The 17,081-nt window shown below is 39.4% G+C and overlaps 1 protein-coding gene across 7 annotated transcripts in view; it reads left to right on the forward strand.

Moving 5' to 3' along the window:
* RBPJ (recombination signal binding protein for immunoglobulin kappa J region) overlaps nt 1–13,041 on the forward strand; it is a 222,530-nt gene extending 209,489 nt beyond the window's left edge. For all 7 annotated transcript variants that reach the window (XM_064584348.1, XM_064584345.1, XM_064584344.1 and 4 more), the window contains 6 exons: nt 2,098–2,235; nt 2,389–2,501; nt 6,605–6,745; nt 7,802–7,957; nt 8,554–8,657; nt 8,788–13,041. In XM_064584348.1, the coding sequence (XP_064440418.1) occupies nt 2,098–2,235; nt 2,389–2,501; nt 6,605–6,745; nt 7,802–7,957; nt 8,554–8,657; nt 8,788–9,103 (968 nt within the window). In that variant the 3' untranslated portion in view covers nt 9,104–13,041. The remainder of the gene's footprint in view (nt 1–2,097; nt 2,236–2,388; nt 2,502–6,604; nt 6,746–7,801; nt 7,958–8,553; nt 8,658–8,787) is intronic.
* Nucleotides 13,042–17,081: the final 4,040 nt, after the last annotated feature.

A 17,081-nucleotide genomic window follows, 5' to 3' on the forward strand; every position in this document is an offset into this window, starting at 1 on the left:
CCTTCTTTTGACGGCTGGAATATTTTAATGGAAATCTCAGATATCCTGTTCTTTCAACCACCGTTTCTACAGTAGTGATTCTTAACAGATAGCTTTCTTTTTAAACATCAGTATACCTAAAAATGCAATATGTATCTCTGCAAATATGCAAAAATGCAAATATGTATCTCTAAAGATAGGGGCTCTTGTTTTTTTTAATATAGTTACAATACCATGATCACGTACAAACAAAATATGTTATTGAAACAACTATAAAAAGAAATAATTTCTTCATCTTGGGGCACCTGGGTGGCTTAGTCGGTTAAGCGTCTGCCTTGGGCTCAGGTCATGATCCCAGGGTCCTGGGATCAAGCCCCACATCGGGCTCTCTGCTCAGCAGGAATCCTGCTTCTCCCCTCCCTCTCCCTCTGCCTGCCGCTCCACCTGCTTGTGCTCTCTCTCTGTCAAATAAATAAAATCTTTAAAATAAAAAAAGAAATAATTTCTTCATCTCATCAAATGTCTAGTCAGTTGATCAAATTAAAATTGTCTAAAATGTCATTTTTTAAGTATTTTGCTTGAATAATTCAAATTTAATCTCCACCAGATATAATTTATATAATTTTTATATAATTTATATATATATAATATAGAATACATATTGTGTTGACACGTCCTTGAGTATTTTTATCTGTGGATTCCCTCTTCATCTCTCTCTCTCTTTTTAATGTGCTTATTCAGGAAACTGAGTAATTTGGCTCTGAGAGCTTTCCACATACTGGATTTTGTTAACTTCATTTCCTTGGTGTAGTTTAATGTATTTTGTACATTGGTAGTGTCAGAGAGAAACACACTAGAACTGGACACTAGTTAAAAGTGGTAAAGATGGATTTTGTTCAGTATTATCACAGTAGGGAAAAGAGGCTTCAGTGTAGAACTCAATTCCAAATACATCAAGGACAAGTCAGGATTTATAATCAAGGAGCAGAGTGAGGGGAGGGTCAGTGGGTAGAAAATTACTAAGAGGAAACATTAAGCGTAGGGGGGTTCTAGAGGAGCCAGCTTAAGAGGCTTTTTGCTAAAGCCTGGCCTAGGTGATCAGATGTACAGGGTGGGAGATGGGGAACTTGGGTTCTTGGAGTAACTGGCTAGGCAGGCCAATTACTGGGCCCAAGGAAGAGGATTACTTGAAAACAGGGCTCAGAGGAACCTGTCTGTAAAGTTTGGTCAGGTTTAACTTAAAAGCTTGGTCAGATTTAAATTTGTTGTTCTTTGGGGTTTTTTGTTGTTGCTAGAGGACAAAGCTTACTTTGTAGTGATAGAGTATTCTTGCTAATGTCATGTATTCAGACTATTTCTAATTCAAATTACTGGATTTTATTTAACCTCTGACTTTTTCTATTGATCATAAGTTTCTTATTGGCAAAGAACATATTTCACTTCCAGAATATTTTCCTGCTTACATAGACGTGTTTTGTTTTGTTTTGTTTCCAAGAAATTTCACATACCACTATACTTCAGGGTATTTAGAAATAATCAGAATCTCTAAAATCACAAAGGCAGTTGACATCAACTTGGTAAACCTCCTCCTAGACCCCTCTCTGTGAATACATTCCATAGGATTGGATGTGAGCACATGGAGAGACACGTGTAATCCCATAAATGTGTGTGTGTACATGTACATGTGTATACACCTAAGGGAACCACAGTATACGGAGGCTTTTATCATCTGCTTTTCCATTCAGTGGTCTTCTAGGGAGATATTTTCTTTATCAAGTGCATTTAGATACACATTATTTAAATAGGTAAATGATATAATTTATTTAATCAAGTTCCTACAGCTGGATATTTATTATTTAAAAAATAATTTCCCTTTAATGAACAGCACTGCATGAAACATACTGTGTAGCTCTCATTTAAAAATTATTTTTATGGACATACTTTATATCTTTAGTGTGACATTATTAATGAGAGTTACCTTGACTTTTTTTTTTTTAGGACATCAATTTGTTAGCACGATCTGTTAATTATTAAGTTATAATAAAGAATAATCATAACTTGCCAAGTACAGGTCCCTTCCCCTCAATCACGTAAACAGAAGCTATTTTTTCTTTGCAGTATGCATTGCCTCAGGAACAAAGGTGGCTCTGTTTAATCGACTTCGATCCCAGACAGTTAGTACCAGATACTTGCATGTAGAAGGAGGTAATTTCCATGCCAGTTCTCAGCAGTGGGGAGCATTTTACATTCATCTCTGTGAGTACGAAAATGTGTATTTGATGTTTTTAGTGTGAAACTGTTATTCTTTGATAGTAAGATATACAGCTCTATTAAGTTTTGTTGTTTTCCTAAGTAGATTAATGAACTCTACAAGGTAATAATTCAGCCTCTTTTTTCCCTGCAATGCAGTGGATGATGATGAATCAGAAGGAGAAGAATTCACAGTCCGCGATGGCTACATCCACTACGGACAGACCGTCAAACTTGTGTGCTCTGTTACGGGCATGGCGCTCCCCAGGCTGGTACGGCTCTGCTTCGGCTTTAGTTGTGTGTAGGAAAAATAAAAGACACAGCATGCAAATGTAAAAATACACTTCAATTTCATGCTTTTTAATTTAAGAAGATGTATCAGTAATCACTGCTATTCATTATTCACAGTTATATCCCACTTTATTGTGTTTTTATGAATGCATTCTTACTGACTTTCTGTTACACTAGTATCTCTAATTTTGGTGGAGTTTTCCTTTTTGGTTGTATATCTGAACATGTTCGATAGAGGGCACTAAATAATTATGATTTCCTTTCTTAACTAATACAGATACTCTGTCGTCATTTTCTGTGGTACCTGCTCTGTCCCACCACAGGACCAAGTTCTCAGAAGCATAGAAGTTCTTACTTCTTTAAAAATATAAGCTTAGTTTTTATTAGTTTACCCTCCTACAAGAAGATAGATTTATTGAAAATTAAATTGTCATTTCATACTCAGAGAGGCATGGTGTTTAGGGCTTTTTGTTCACTAGGATGGTTTTGAAACTGTAAAAACTGCATTTCTTAGCAAAATGAAAGCAAAAGCCCCTTATACTCCCTCCTTTATGTTCCCCTTCCTTTTCTGAAACAGAGTACAGTTCAGTTAAGATGGAGGGGATTTATGAGTAGCCCTGATTCAAGGTCAAGTTGGCGGACACAGTGTTGAGCTGTATATCCAGTTTATCTCAGAAATATGGTAAATATTGTACCAACAAGCTACAAAGCCAGCATGGAGGAGAGAACCCCAGTTGGAGTAATCCCTGATGTTTTATGAATGTAGAATTCACCAGACACATACCTTAAGTTAAAGTGTTTGCACTACCTGTTATCAGATTTCTTTCCTCTTCTCAATAATTAGAAATGACCAGGGGTGGCTGGGTGGCTCAGTCGTTAAGTGGCTGCCTTCGGCTCAGGTTGGGATCCTGGAATCCTGGGATCCAGCCCCGTGTCGGGCTCCCTGCTCGGCAGGGAGCCTACTTCTCCCTCTCTCACTCCCCCTGCTTGTGTTCCCTCTCTAGCTCTCTCTCTCTCTGTCAAATAAATAAATAAAATCTTTAAAAAAAAAAAAAACTCTTTAAAAAAAAATACTTAGAAATGACCAAAGCAAGTTTTTGATGCCAAATACTAGTGAACATCTTTGGTTTCCTTATTGGTGAGAGGTCATTCAGCAGTGTCTGTGTCCAAAGAACTCTTGTGGGGAATAAAATTGAACCAAACATGGCTCATGTTCTCAATGTGTTTATTAGCTAGTGGAGAAACAGTGGAGTACATGAATAACGGTACTCTAGACAAACCATGACTCTCATGTGATGGGGAAGCAGGAGTCAGTGCTATAGACCTAGAAGCTCTAGACTTACATCATTCAAAAATCAGTTATTTCTCTAAAGTCCAAACCTCATCAAATTTAAATGTAGCTTGAAGACTTTAGCATTGAATTGAAACATATTGCTTGAGTTTAGTCAGTCTCCCAGACTATGTTAGAAGTTATAATTGCTAAAAGTGTACTGTTTCCCTTTAAACTCAAAAATTGGCATGGTGTTAGTAGAATGGCAAATATTCTGACTAATAACTGTAGAGCTAAAAAATGTAAACGTGAGAAAAGTTAACTTTAAAGATTGGGACTTTTATACAACTGTGGCTTTGCTTAGTTAAAAATCTTTGAATATTGAGATGTAAAGTAGTAAAGCCAACAGTATTGCATGATATTAATAGTACAGTTCTAAGTACTTTCACATATATTGATTTAATCCTCATAAAACTGAGTAGTTACTATTAAGGATGTTCATTGTGGAGCAAAGTATTACAGTCCTACATATATACATGCATCCTGCAAATACTCCTGAACCTTCCATGTGCCAGCCACTGTCTAGACACTGGAGATACATTGGTGAGCAAGACAGGCTTTCTGTCCTCATGGAGCTTACATTTTGTTAGGGAGATGGACAAAAAATCAGCTAAAGAAATACCCATATTAATGTATTAAAGGTTAAAACAAATGAAAAGAAAATAAGCTAAAAAAGGATAAAGTGAGACTTGTGGGAGTGCTTCCAGGGGTCAGAGAAATCTTTGTAGTGGAGATATTTGAACAGAGACCACAAACTGTGAAGAGCATTTCAGACAGCATGAGTGCAAAAAGAACTTAAGATGGAAATGTGAGACAAATAGTAAGGACGCCATGGTAGACCAAGCCAGGGGAGGGCTGGAGGCAGGAATTGAGATATTATCTACATATAATAGGAGGCCACTGGAGGGTTTTAAACAGGGCATGGTGGCTGGTTTATGTTTAGAAGGGTAATTGCGGCTGCTCTGTGAAGAGGAGAACGTGGATGGGGTGTAGCAGTGGGAGCAGAGAGACCGCGGTTGGGCTTCTGTCATCATTCAAGCAAGAGTTGATGGTGGCATCTTAGACCAGGATTGTAGTGGTAAGGTGAGAGGTGACAGATTTATTTGAAAGGAGATGTAATAGAATTTGTTGACAGATTGGATGATGGGGTATAAGAGAAAACAAGGGAGTCTAGGGTGACTCCAAAGTTTTTGGATTGAGTGAATGGTGGTGCTATTTATTGAGCTGTGAGTTGGAGAAGGATCACTTGTAGGAGGAAATTAAAAATCTGGCGTTTTTTTAATTTTTTTTTTTTTTTTAAGATTTTATCTATTTGTCAGATAGAAGAGAGAGAGCACAAGCAAGGTGAGCTGTAGACAGAGGGAGAAGCAGGCTCCCTGCTGAGTAAGGATCCCAATGCGGGACTCAATCCCAGGGCCCTGTAATCATGACCTGAACCGAAGGCAGACGCTTAACCTACTGAGCCACCCAGGCATCCCAAAAGTCTGGGTTTTGGTGAAGATTGCGGTAGCCTATTAAACATCTTAAGTGGAACTGTTGAGTTGGTAGTTAAATATGCAAGTTGCGTGCCAGAGGAGAGAGGTTAGGGCTAGAGATGCAACTTTAGGAGTTGCCAACCTCTAAATTGTACAGAAAGGAAATAGGATGGAGAGAAGAGAAGGGGGTCTGAGGACTCGGCTCTGGGACAGTCTGAAGGCCAGTGAGAAGGCCAGTTAGAGCAGGGCTCTCCCCAAAAAGGAGGATGTTCTGTGTCAGTGCTTCTGAGAAAGCTAGTAAGGTGAGGACAGGTGCCTCCTGATACCCACGGATTCATCTCTCCGGAAGTCCTTGGTGGCCCCCGACCAGGGCAATTGTAGTGGGGACTTTGAGACAAAAAGCTGGAGTTACTTCAGGAGATTAGACAGTGTGGAAGAAGAGTTTGCCATAAAGGGGAGCTAAGAAATGGAGTGGAGAGGGTGGAAGAGGGACACGTAGTCAAGGAGGGATTTTCTTTACTTTTGATTTTAGATGAGAAATAGTTCTATAACATGTTTATATGCTTTTGGGAGTGATCTTCTTCATAATCATCAAACACCTAGTGATTACATTCTGTGGCCTAAGTGGCATCTCAGACTTGACAGGATTCTCTTTCAGACATCTGTATGTGTTTTGTGAAATACTTGAATTATAAAATTACTAAATAGCGTTCAGGCTGGGCAGGCAGCCAGCCAGCCCTGGAATCACACTCTGGTCCTTCAGCTTCTAACCAGGTGATTATGAATAAGTTACCTGGTTTCTCTGAGCCCATTTCCTAATCTGCAAAATGATATTTTAGGTTTTTAAAACAGATATGTTAGCTGATGAACTGCACTGACTAGCATACTCACAGTATCTTTAGAGACAGTTTTTTCTTTGATGTCATTGTATATTATTGGAAAAGCCAGCTGTATTTGCTGCACAAAATATGGTCCATTGGCCAACAGAATTAACATCAGCTGTCAATTTGTTAGAAATGCAGACTGTTAGGCCCCCATGAGATCTTTGGGATTAGAAGAAGAACCCTAGATGATTTGTATACACATCAAAGTCTGAAAAGCAGTGATCTGGAAAGCAAGTATCTGCCCGCCCTGTTTTTCAGGTGTTCTTGGAAGAAGGTAACAGCTTCCACATTCTACCGTGCTTGTCATGTGAAAGTATTTTTTACACCTCGCCTTATTGTTTGTAAATGTTTCTCCATATGTGATAATCTTTTTTTTTCTAATTATTGAAATACAGATAATTAGGAAGGTTGATAAGCAGACCGCATTACTGGATGCAGATGATCCTGTGTCACAACTCCATAAATGTGCATTTTACCTTAAGGATACTGAAAGAATGTACTTGTGCCTTTCTCAAGAAAGAATAATCCAGTTTCAGGTACGTTTTAAAATTATTGGTAAAAATGTACTATCTTCCAGTTAGCAGCATACAGAAACCTAAAACTCTCATTTAATGTTAATTGTACCCAAATACATGAAGCTGTTTTCAGATATTTATCTCAAGTCCAAAGGTTCTTTAACCTACATGATCCTGAGACATGGCCGTCACCGTACCTCAAGGAAGAACTCAAAACGATAAAAATGTTCTTGGAGAAACAGTTAACATCTAGTTCTGGGAAATCGAAAAGTTCCTCAGATCTTTCAAAAGTAGATTTTGAGTGTTTGGTGAATCCACTGAAGCTGTGTGAAGACACTGTATATAGATACACATATATTTTGGGGGAGGGTTCATAATTATCAGATTTACATTGGGGTCTTCCTAGATGGTCATGACGAGATGTTTTGTAAGCTGATTTTTGACTACATTCATTCAGAAGTCTTTCATGAATACATCTGTGACATGGACAGATGATTTAATAGGATAATTATACTTTCATGTGAAACTCATTTGTCAACATCTGGAGACCTGTTTCAGAGAGGTGGCCACGTGCAGCCATTCTCCTCAGCCCGGAGCGGATGGACCGGTCTGGGTGTTTCAAGGTAGGGGTAGGGGAATGCCAGTTCACATCTCAGCTCCCTCCTGCTGAAAGTGCATGAGTTTCTAACTGCTCTTTAAGCTTGAGGGGTTCCTAGCTTCTTTCTTAGGGATCCATAAAGAGTTTTAATTAGCTATTTACATCACGAATTCTCATCTTTTATTAAAGAAATTACACAGGTACTGGCGTACTCTCAAATGGTCATTATGAAAGGTATTATTTTTAATATGTCACCAGAGTATTTCATATTATAATAAAAACTGCTGAATGTGAGGTTGCCAAATTAAATATTCTGTTTATGTTTATTTAGGGACTGGCAAAGCATCGTGTTTGGAAGTTCATAAATTTGCACTGAATTCTCTGCCTGTTAACTCCAGTGTACGAGTGCTACTTTGTTAAAATTGTCTTATACTGCAATGTATATAAAACTCGATTTCTAAACATTCTTTCTTCATAAGGCCACTCCATGCCCAAAAGAACCAAATAAAGAGATGATAAATGATGGAGCTTCCTGGACAATCATTAGTACGGATAAGGCGGAGTATACATTTTATGAGGGAATGGGCCCTGTCCTTGCCCCAGTCACCCCTGTGCCTGTTGTAGAAAGTCTTCAGGTAAGACCACTTACTCACAAGTTGACTTTTATTTTGGGGTGTTTTTGTTGTTGTTTTAAGATTTTATTTATTTATTTGACAGAGACAGCGAGAGAGGGAACACAAGTAGGGGGGGGGAGTAGGAGAGGGAGAAGCAGGCTTCCCATTGAGCAGGGAACCTGATTGTGGGGCTCAATCCCAGGACCCTGGGATCATGACCTGAGCCCAAGGCAGATGCATAACCGACTGAGCCACCCAGGCACCCCTATAATCATGTTATTTAAAAAGAAGAGTTTTGGGCACCTGGGTGGCTCAGTCATTAAGCGTCTGCCTTCGGCTCAGGTCATGATCCCAGGGTCCTGGGATCGAGCCCCGCATCTGGCTTCCTGCTTGGCAGGGGGCCTGCTTCTCCCTCTCCCACTCCCCCTGCTTGTGTTCCTGCTCTCGCTATCTCTCTCTCTGTCAAATAAATAAATAAAATCTTTAAAAATAAATAAATAAATAAGAGTTGTATTCATTTTTTTCACAAATCATAGTCAAATGAAAAACTGATCTGTGTACTTCAACGAAAAATGAAAATTTTTCTCAACATTGTTCTCATTTTCTGTGACTTTCAGTTGAATGGCGGTGGTGATGTAGCAATGCTTGAACTTACAGGACAGAATTTCACTCCAAATTTACGAGTGTGGTTTGGGGATGTAGAAGCTGAAACTATGTACAGGTACTTAATGAAACTTCTTACATCATCGGGAGTTTTTGATGGGGGTGGGTACATGAGGTTCATTCCAGTTGTGAAACGTACGTGGCTTCTAAGTGATTTTTGTCCCCCCCCCCCCCCCCCCCCCCCGCAGATGTGGAGAGAGCATGCTGTGTGTTGTCCCAGACATTTCTGCATTCCGAGAAGGCTGGAGATGGGTCCGACAGCCAGTCCAGGTCCCAGTAACTTTGGTCCGTAACGATGGGATCATTTATTCCACCAGCCTTACCTTTACCTACACGCCAGAACCAGGGCCACGGCCACACTGCAGTGCTGCGGGAGCCATCCTTCGAGCCAGTTCAGGCCAAGTGCCCCCTAATGAATCAAACACAAACAGCGAGGGAGGTTACACAAACGTCAGCACAAATTCAACCAGTGTCACATCCTCTGCAGCAACAGTGGTGTCCTAACTACCGTCTTTTTGCTAGGACTGAAACTGACTTGAGTGCGGCAAAATGGTGACAAAGAAGAGAGAGAGAAAGAAAAAGGAAAAAAAATGAACCATCTTTTGTGGTTTCTTGGGAAAACTTTTCATACCAGGTGATACTGTTCCAAAACCCCATTACCTACAAGTGCTGATTGGACGTGCAGAAGCCACAGTAAAACAGACAAGCAAAACATGGAAATGTACAAACTATTGGAATTCGGTGTTTTTTTCCAGCTGTTCTTTTTGTTTGGTTGGCTTTTGTTTGGTTTTGTTTAAATGGGCAAGAAATAGAGATGTGGCTGGAATAAAAGTTAATCAACCTAGAAGACACAAATCTAACATAGTTTTTACGGACCAAGGAACTTGCATAAGCTTTAGCAAAAGGTACATTTTCACCATACCTTTTTTTTTTATATCACAGTATCTAGTACACCTTTGTTACCAAATAGGTTGTTTTCCTCCCTGCCCCTCTTTGAGCTTCTGCTCTTCAGTACATTGAAGTTCCAAGCCTGACCATGCTTGTTTAATCTAATTACCATATTCTTCCAGGGTTTTTTGTTTTTGTTTTTATTTAAGGCTGGAACTATTTTTTTTTTTTTTTTAAGCAGATGTCTTAATGACTTTTCATGAGTCGAAATTGTTTTGATTTCAGCAAGTCAAATCTTGTAAAGGCCCGCATATTTTTTTTTTAAGATTATATGAAGTCTGTGCAAAAGCTTTAAAAAAAAAAATGCCTCTGCCTTGCCTGCAATACATGCAATGTACGTTAACTTCGTCTCTGTTCTCAGACACTGTCCATAGTTACTTCCTTGTTTTCCTTTTTTTTTTTAAAAAAGTATTTATAGCGGTATTCCAAGAGGTGGAATTAAATGTGGCCATTTAGTCCTTAATGAATTAATGGCGCAGAACATAGTATTTGGAGTGTTATCTCCCCTTTTCCCATGCGTAAATGTATCTCCATGTTTCAGGATTTGTTCAGGTCCCTTCCCCCACCTGTACCCCGCCCCCCCCACAACTCCCTGATCTTGTACATAACTTGTATTATGTGTAAGTTAAACATATTATTTTGAACTTGGAACGTTCCCAGTGATTTCATTCAGCAGGGTGTTTTCTGCCTTGTCGGCATATGACAAAAAATATATATATATATATCATGAGAAGTATTTGCTACCAGTTGGTAGATGGTGCCCTTATTGAGGAAAATCTCAGCAAAAGCATGTGTTTACTTTTTTTTTTTTTTTTGGTAGCCTAGGTCAAAACATTGTAACCTTAAAACAAGATGCTTTTATTAGATGACCAACTAAAATAGCTTGGAAGACAGTACTTTTAGAACAGATAGTTGTGAGATTATAAAACTGCAAATGTAATTTATCTTTTCATATCTCTCCTGCCTTTCGTTGTCTTCTCTTCCCCAGTACTGAGTGTCTCCACAAATGTCTCCTACTCAGAAAACATTTCTTTTCCATTCAGTTAAGATTTAGTTGGATTCAGGGTTGTGTGTTGGCCTCGGACGCTCGGCTCACCGATTTCACGTTGCTTCCCTTCCCTCACTTTGGTTATGCCTTCGTTCGGTTTCTCAGAAATTGCGGCCAACTCACTGGGCTACATTTAATACAGGAACCCTGTGTGTTAACTTATAGGACACAGTCTAGTAATACAATCATCCTTCTTAGAGTTAAAAACTACCTCTAGAATGTGGTAAGCTTTTACTGTCCCATAAAACAGGAGCCACAAGTACCTTATGAATGCAAAACTAACTTCCTGCAATGTTTCCAGACAGAACATTGTCTTTCTGGTGTCCTGGGCGATTTTGAAGACATTGTCATCGGAAGACTTTTTAAACATCTTATTAGTAGCCTTTTTTGTTGTTGTTGTCCCCCGAGCTTTGCTGTCTTCATCACCCATCCTTTTGCTCATACTATGTCATTGTGAATACGATTGCTAACCTCTCTCAATCACCTTTTCCTCGGTTTTCAAGGGGGAAGTCATCTGTAAAACACGTTAGTGGTTAAATCAAAGTTATTGTGGTTTTATCTTACTGCAAGCCTTTTTAATTACTCACAGGCTGCATTCTTCTCTCTATATAAGCCTTCTCTTCAGATCTGCTCCAGTCACTAGCTTCTCCTGTAAGCCAACCCAGCCTCACACTTTAAATCTGTTCCAGTGATCGAGGGCAGAATTGTGGCCTTATCTGTCTTTGTTTTTAACTGTTTACTAGCTGCTTCTTGCAAACTTGCTCATTTCCGAGTAGTATTTCTTCTTCTCTGTTGAGTCACCAAAGTAGTCTTTATACAGTGCTTTTCGTTCGGAGTGTGGAAATATTTTCAGTGCCGCTGTCCTTTGAATGGGCCACTCCCCAGGTTTGGTGTCTAGTTAGGAAACTGTGTTAAATTAACCGGTAGCAGATGAGATACTTTTGAAGAACAAACGATTCCTTACCTGTCTTTGCAGCTCAAATTAATTTTTCAAGTTGATGGCTTTATTAAAATGAACTTTGCTTTTTTACTATTTAATTATGCCTTATTTTGGCTCTTTGTTTCTTTTAATAAGATGATTTTGAAATATTAGACTGTAAAGCCTTTTCCCGTTTGTTTTTTTGTTTGAAAAGTCCAAGAATGTACTTACACAGGCATTTCCCTTGCTATTTTATGCCATTCTGCATACCACAAACTAAAGACTGAAATGATTTGTCTGTTGTACCTTATTTTAATCAATAGTTCTTTTGTCAGCTGCTTTTAAAAAAAATCTTCATGGATTGGTGAATCATTTTCAGTGTATAATTTATAGGAGCCTTGTCCTCTGGTTATAGAAGAACACAGCCCCTCCTCCGATGGCATTATTAGAGATGCTGGTCCTTTTTCCTCGTAACGACTCTCTTAGAATGGTGGCTGCTTCAGTTAGAGAACATTCGAGTTTGGGGTTTTGTTTTTGTTTTTCCATTCTGTTTTAGAAGTGTATCTTCTGCTCTCATGAGCTATGCAATTTCTAAAAATATGCTAGAAACTGAGTCTGTGATCCGGTATGTTTTTATTAGTTCCATTGAATTGATTACATAGATTGGGAAGGCAAGTAAAAGACTTTAAATGTAGAATGCCCTTTTGATTTTGAATGATTTCCCGAATTGAACACTAGGATAATATTTAACCTGCTGCTGACTTTTCTTCAACTGTGGCAACTAAAGGCATCCTCATTTATGTGTTAGTGAAGTATTTATCATTCTCTGCACAGACTTATTTGCGATCATAACTGGTTAGTTTTTCTGTGTGTGTGTGGTTTTTTTTTTTTTTTTTAATGAAATTGGTACCATCTGTGCCCTCACAGAATATTCCCAATGCAGTTTTTGAGAACTAAACTCCTCATGTTTAACCAGATAATCCACAGGGGGGAGGGGTTCCTTTTTTAAACAAAATGCTATTCAATTATTAACCAAGTTACTTACTTTTGATTTCAAAAGCAGCTGTGTTTTCTGATGAGTACTGAACAAACGTGTGTAATTTCTGTGCCAGACTTTTGACTTTGTTTTCAAGCACTGTAATGTGGGATGAATGATTAGAAACAATAATATATTAGGGTTTCTATTTAACCCTTTCAGGACTGAACTGTATCTCCTTTTATTAATTTTTCCCTGTGTTGTGATAAATGTTTGCCAGCATTCAGTACTGTGTTGGTCCAGATGTAGGTTTATATGCTCATTTTTAGCTTATTTCTTGTACCTTGCAGCATGCTCTACGCATTCAGTCCTTAAGGGGTTTATTTTATAAACTGTGCGCCTGTAAGGTTTATTAGCAATAAGATAGAAAATTGAGCAAGTTTATACCATAATTTTGTAGAAAAAAGAATCTGCTCAGTTCCATATTTCATCCATGAGAAACCTGCAATACCGCAGTTTCAAGGAATAAATAAAAAGGAAATGTAAACCATTGTAAAAGTCTTCTGTCGAATGTGCCTGATGCATGTATGACCTTCTTTTGATTTCAGAATACTTCATAAAGATACAATTAAATTACATATCACAGTTTGCGTATTAAAAATCTTAGCTTGCTATCTGCATCACATCAAAGTGATAGCTATGTGAATTTCTTTTTCAGTGTTTTTTAACTATGTCATACTTCCGAGAGAGAGAGAGTGTTTTGTGGTTCCCCCCCCCCCCCCCGTAATAAGGGGCTTTGTCACTCAAGGGGCGTATCCTCCAATTCAGGAACATTTCAAGCTACTCTCAACAAGATTAAAGAGTATTTAATTTAGCAGCAGCTTGCTTTCCAGTATAAAGTTGTCATTTGGTTTGCCGTACGGAAGAACATATAATGATGGTTTATGCTCTTTAGTGGGGGCTCCTAATTGGAGAGAGCCTTCTTTGTTTAATAGGGAAACAAAGTAAAGGGGGGGGCGTTACATATTTTTTAAATCATAGCAAGTTTTTTATCTGACTTCTCCCAAAAGAAAAAAATACGTTACCAGAATTTTACTAAAGACCTCTTACTCTAAAAATAGTGATTGTTAAATAAGAAACAATTTAGTTGGAAGCTTTTAAAGGTGGAGATTGATAGTGATTACTTGATGTAAAGTTTAGAAGAGCATAATCATATATTCCTTGCTCTAAATAGTACGTGAGCCCTTTCTAAGCAATCTTACCAAAGATCCATTAAGTCTATTTTCTTCTTCTTGTCACCAAACCCCTAGATGATTGCCATTTATAGAGATGCAGAGGGCAAGCTACATCAGGTTCTAGTGGTAAGTGATCACAGAAGGGAGTCTTCTCCTTTAAAAAAAAAAATCTAGAAGGATAGACTAAAAAGAAACCCTAGAAAAAGTTTAGTGCTGGGAAATCATGAGGGAGATGGATGAAGCCGATGTATGTAAAGAGATGATTTATCTTGACTTAAGGGTTACAGCCTAAACCAGAAGGCCAAGCGATAGCGCCTGAAGAAATGGACAGTCAGTCGTCCACATAGTTCTTTGTGTTCAGGATAAAGTCGTTTATGTGCCTGTCACAGAGATAGTAAGTAGTTGAGTTAAAGGTGTTAGGCTCATATATGTGGAAATCATGACTTATCTTGGTTCACTGAAAAGGCAGGTAAATATCCTCTAATACAGATAAGGGGGAAGGTTTTGACAACAAGGACCGTTCATACCAAACATAGATATAACTGTTGGATTTACAGAATGTTTTGCTTTTTGGCACTTTAAACTGGTATTCTCTGAAAAAAAATTGTTTAAAGGTATCTGTGAAGTTGAGGTGTATATCAAGTTCTTTCCGGCATAATGATTGTAGTCCTTGCTTTTCATCTCTTAAATTCTACCAGCTTACTTACTCGTACAAACGTGTAGGTCAGTGATTGCTGGCACCTTTATCTGGTTGGTCATTTCTCCTGGTGCTGGACAGAGTAGGGTCACTAGTATTTATTTAAATCCCGAACTTTCCATCTAGAAGCACCCCCTGCCTTCACCATATAAAGGAGCAAAGAGTGTAAGTAGGTGGTTTCCACAGTGGCCTCTGGGCAGTCCTTGATAGCTGTTCCTTTCACCTAGAACTAACTTTTCTCCTTGCAAGCTTCCTCTCTGTTATTCCTCACCACACAACACAAAGTAATGATAACTAAGTTCTTAATATGGCATTCAGATATTTAGATGATATAATGAAAAGTTTTGGGGGAAAATAATTGTGACTTCAAGGACAATGTCCTAGAGAGTTCATGAGCTTGAGAATTTGCTGGTAGATTCCAAAGGTGCAAATGGTGTGATTTGGGGGAAGAACTTCAGCTGAAGGATAATGGGATATGCGGCTGTTTGCTTAGAAACATGAATGTCCATCCCTAGTTCTGGATAGTGCCAGAAGTTCGGCTTTGTTAAGACACAAGTGGGAACTTTTAAATGGCCAGTAACAGTCTAGGCTCTGAGCTCTATCAGGGTGTTGCCATTTCTGAAAATTTCCACTAAGGGCTTGGCTTGGTCTGCTCGGGCTGCCGTAAGAAAATACCAAGGACTGGGTAGTTTAAACAACAGAAATTTATTTTCTCCCAGTGCTGGAGGCCAGATCAGGGTGCCAGCGTGGTCAGGTTCAGGTGACAACGCTTAATGGCTTGCAGCCAGCCACCGTTGCAGTGGCTTCACAGGGCAGAGAGAGACATCGGTCTTTTCTGAAGGCCACAGTCCTATCTGATTAGGGCCCCACCCTGAGGACCTCATTTAACCTTAATTATCTCCAGATGGAGTCATTGGGAGTTAGGGCTTCAACATGAATGGATGGAGTGGGGGCACAATTCAGTCCAGAGCAGGCTCATCCTAAAAACCTTCTGGTTTGCGGTTTAAACCACATACTGGATGTCCATCTAGATGACCGTATTTGGGTTTATAGCATCGTAAGTCCTGGTTGGGTTTTCTCAGTAGTTAGCTAAGATGATGAATGGACTGGGAGAAGTCACTTTGGCCGCTTGTAAATTGTTTGGTGGCCACTATGTAATCCTCACCACAACCCTGTGAGCTCATGCCTGTTTTAGAGATGAAGAGACAGGCCCAGGATCCTGCTCCTAAGTGCCACATTGGACTTCCCAAGCCCCAGTTACCTAAGGATCAAGGGACCCGGGTTACTAGGGAGTGGTTCTGTGACAAGTTCTGTCTTAAGGAACTTTATAGTGAACAGCTGTTCTATTTCAATCCTCAGATTTTGCAGTTGAGAAAAAGCCCTAGAGAAATTGAAAAATCCAAATGTAGTTGTAGGTTGAAAATGCTTTATAAACTCGAAAGAGCTATTCAGTTGCTAGGTGTTTATTATTGTTACTATTATTATTATGCTAATATCTCCGGGCTGACGTCTTGGCTAGTCCCCCTATCCAAGCCTTACTTGTAAATAATGTGCAAATTTCATAACCCTAGAGAGAATGAGCCTGTACACTTGAAAACATTTTCCATCTTCCAGGTGAAGATAATGGGTCTCATCTCTAACAGGTTTAGTAGCCAATTCTAACTTCACATGTTCCTGGACCCACTATGTTGGTGTTAGGAAGACCAGAGCTCAGAGACCAGGGTATGAATAGTGACCTGAGTGATTGGTGCTCAAATCATAAACATCGTTCCGCCACTGACATGTCTAGGTGGTCGATTCTGCAGCTCTCCACTATTCCTTTGTCCCATTTGTAAGTGGGGGGAAATGACACATAGTTATTAGAAGGGGCACAAATGGAAAGCCCTTAGCTGTGGTCCTAGCTCTGTTGAGCCTCAAAGTGCAGAACACCTGCTTCGGTTGTCCTCGGTGGGGTTCAGGAGTCCATTTGGCTTGGGTCGTTAGGATCAGTGTGAGTGTGGTCCTCAAGCCCGGTTGTTGCTTATTCATTCAAGAAAACCATGATAGGACTGTTTTGCATTTAATACCTCAGAGTTTTAAAAATGTACACCTTCACTGTGATGGCCATTGGAGTTAAAATCGTTCTAAAGTCAGAAACCAAGACCTGTTACTAGGGAAAGGGGATTTTGTAAGAAAAGCAGAAGCCCACAGGATTGAAGGGACGCCTGAATCATGCTTAGAAATAGAACCCCTGTGGGTTAACCCAGGAGCCTGCTTTGTAAGAGTGGTCTGTTCTGGGAGCCACTGCCCCTCTGCATTCCCTGTCTCATTCCTAAGTCATCTCCAGATGCGGTTTTGCAGATAACAGCAACTGGTCATGTGAGCCTAGGTCACTGGCACTTGCTGTGCATTTAGAGGAAAGGTCAGTTAAAAGGAACCTCTAGGGCCTCTTTTGGTTCCCGTGTTGAGTCCTGACTATCAGTAGGGAAAGAGATAATCACCCACAAAGGAAATTGAAGTTGCCAGGATGGGGGAACAGACACTAGGCAATCACTCTAGAGGGCTACAAACAGTATATTCTGTAATAAAGTGTATTAAGTGTATTCTCTGTGCTAAAGCCTTTACGTGAAAACCTCTCTTATTCCTCAAATTCCTATGAGCCAATTTAGTAGGCAGTTTT

Source organism: Mirounga angustirostris, unplaced genomic scaffold (genome assembly GCF_029215605.1).
Source record: "Mirounga angustirostris isolate CCGP_5_RB_7025 unplaced genomic scaffold, mMirAng1.0.hap1 SCAF_2, whole genome shotgun sequence".
NCBI classification, from domain to species: Eukaryota; Metazoa; Chordata; class Mammalia; order Carnivora; family Phocidae; genus Mirounga; species Mirounga angustirostris.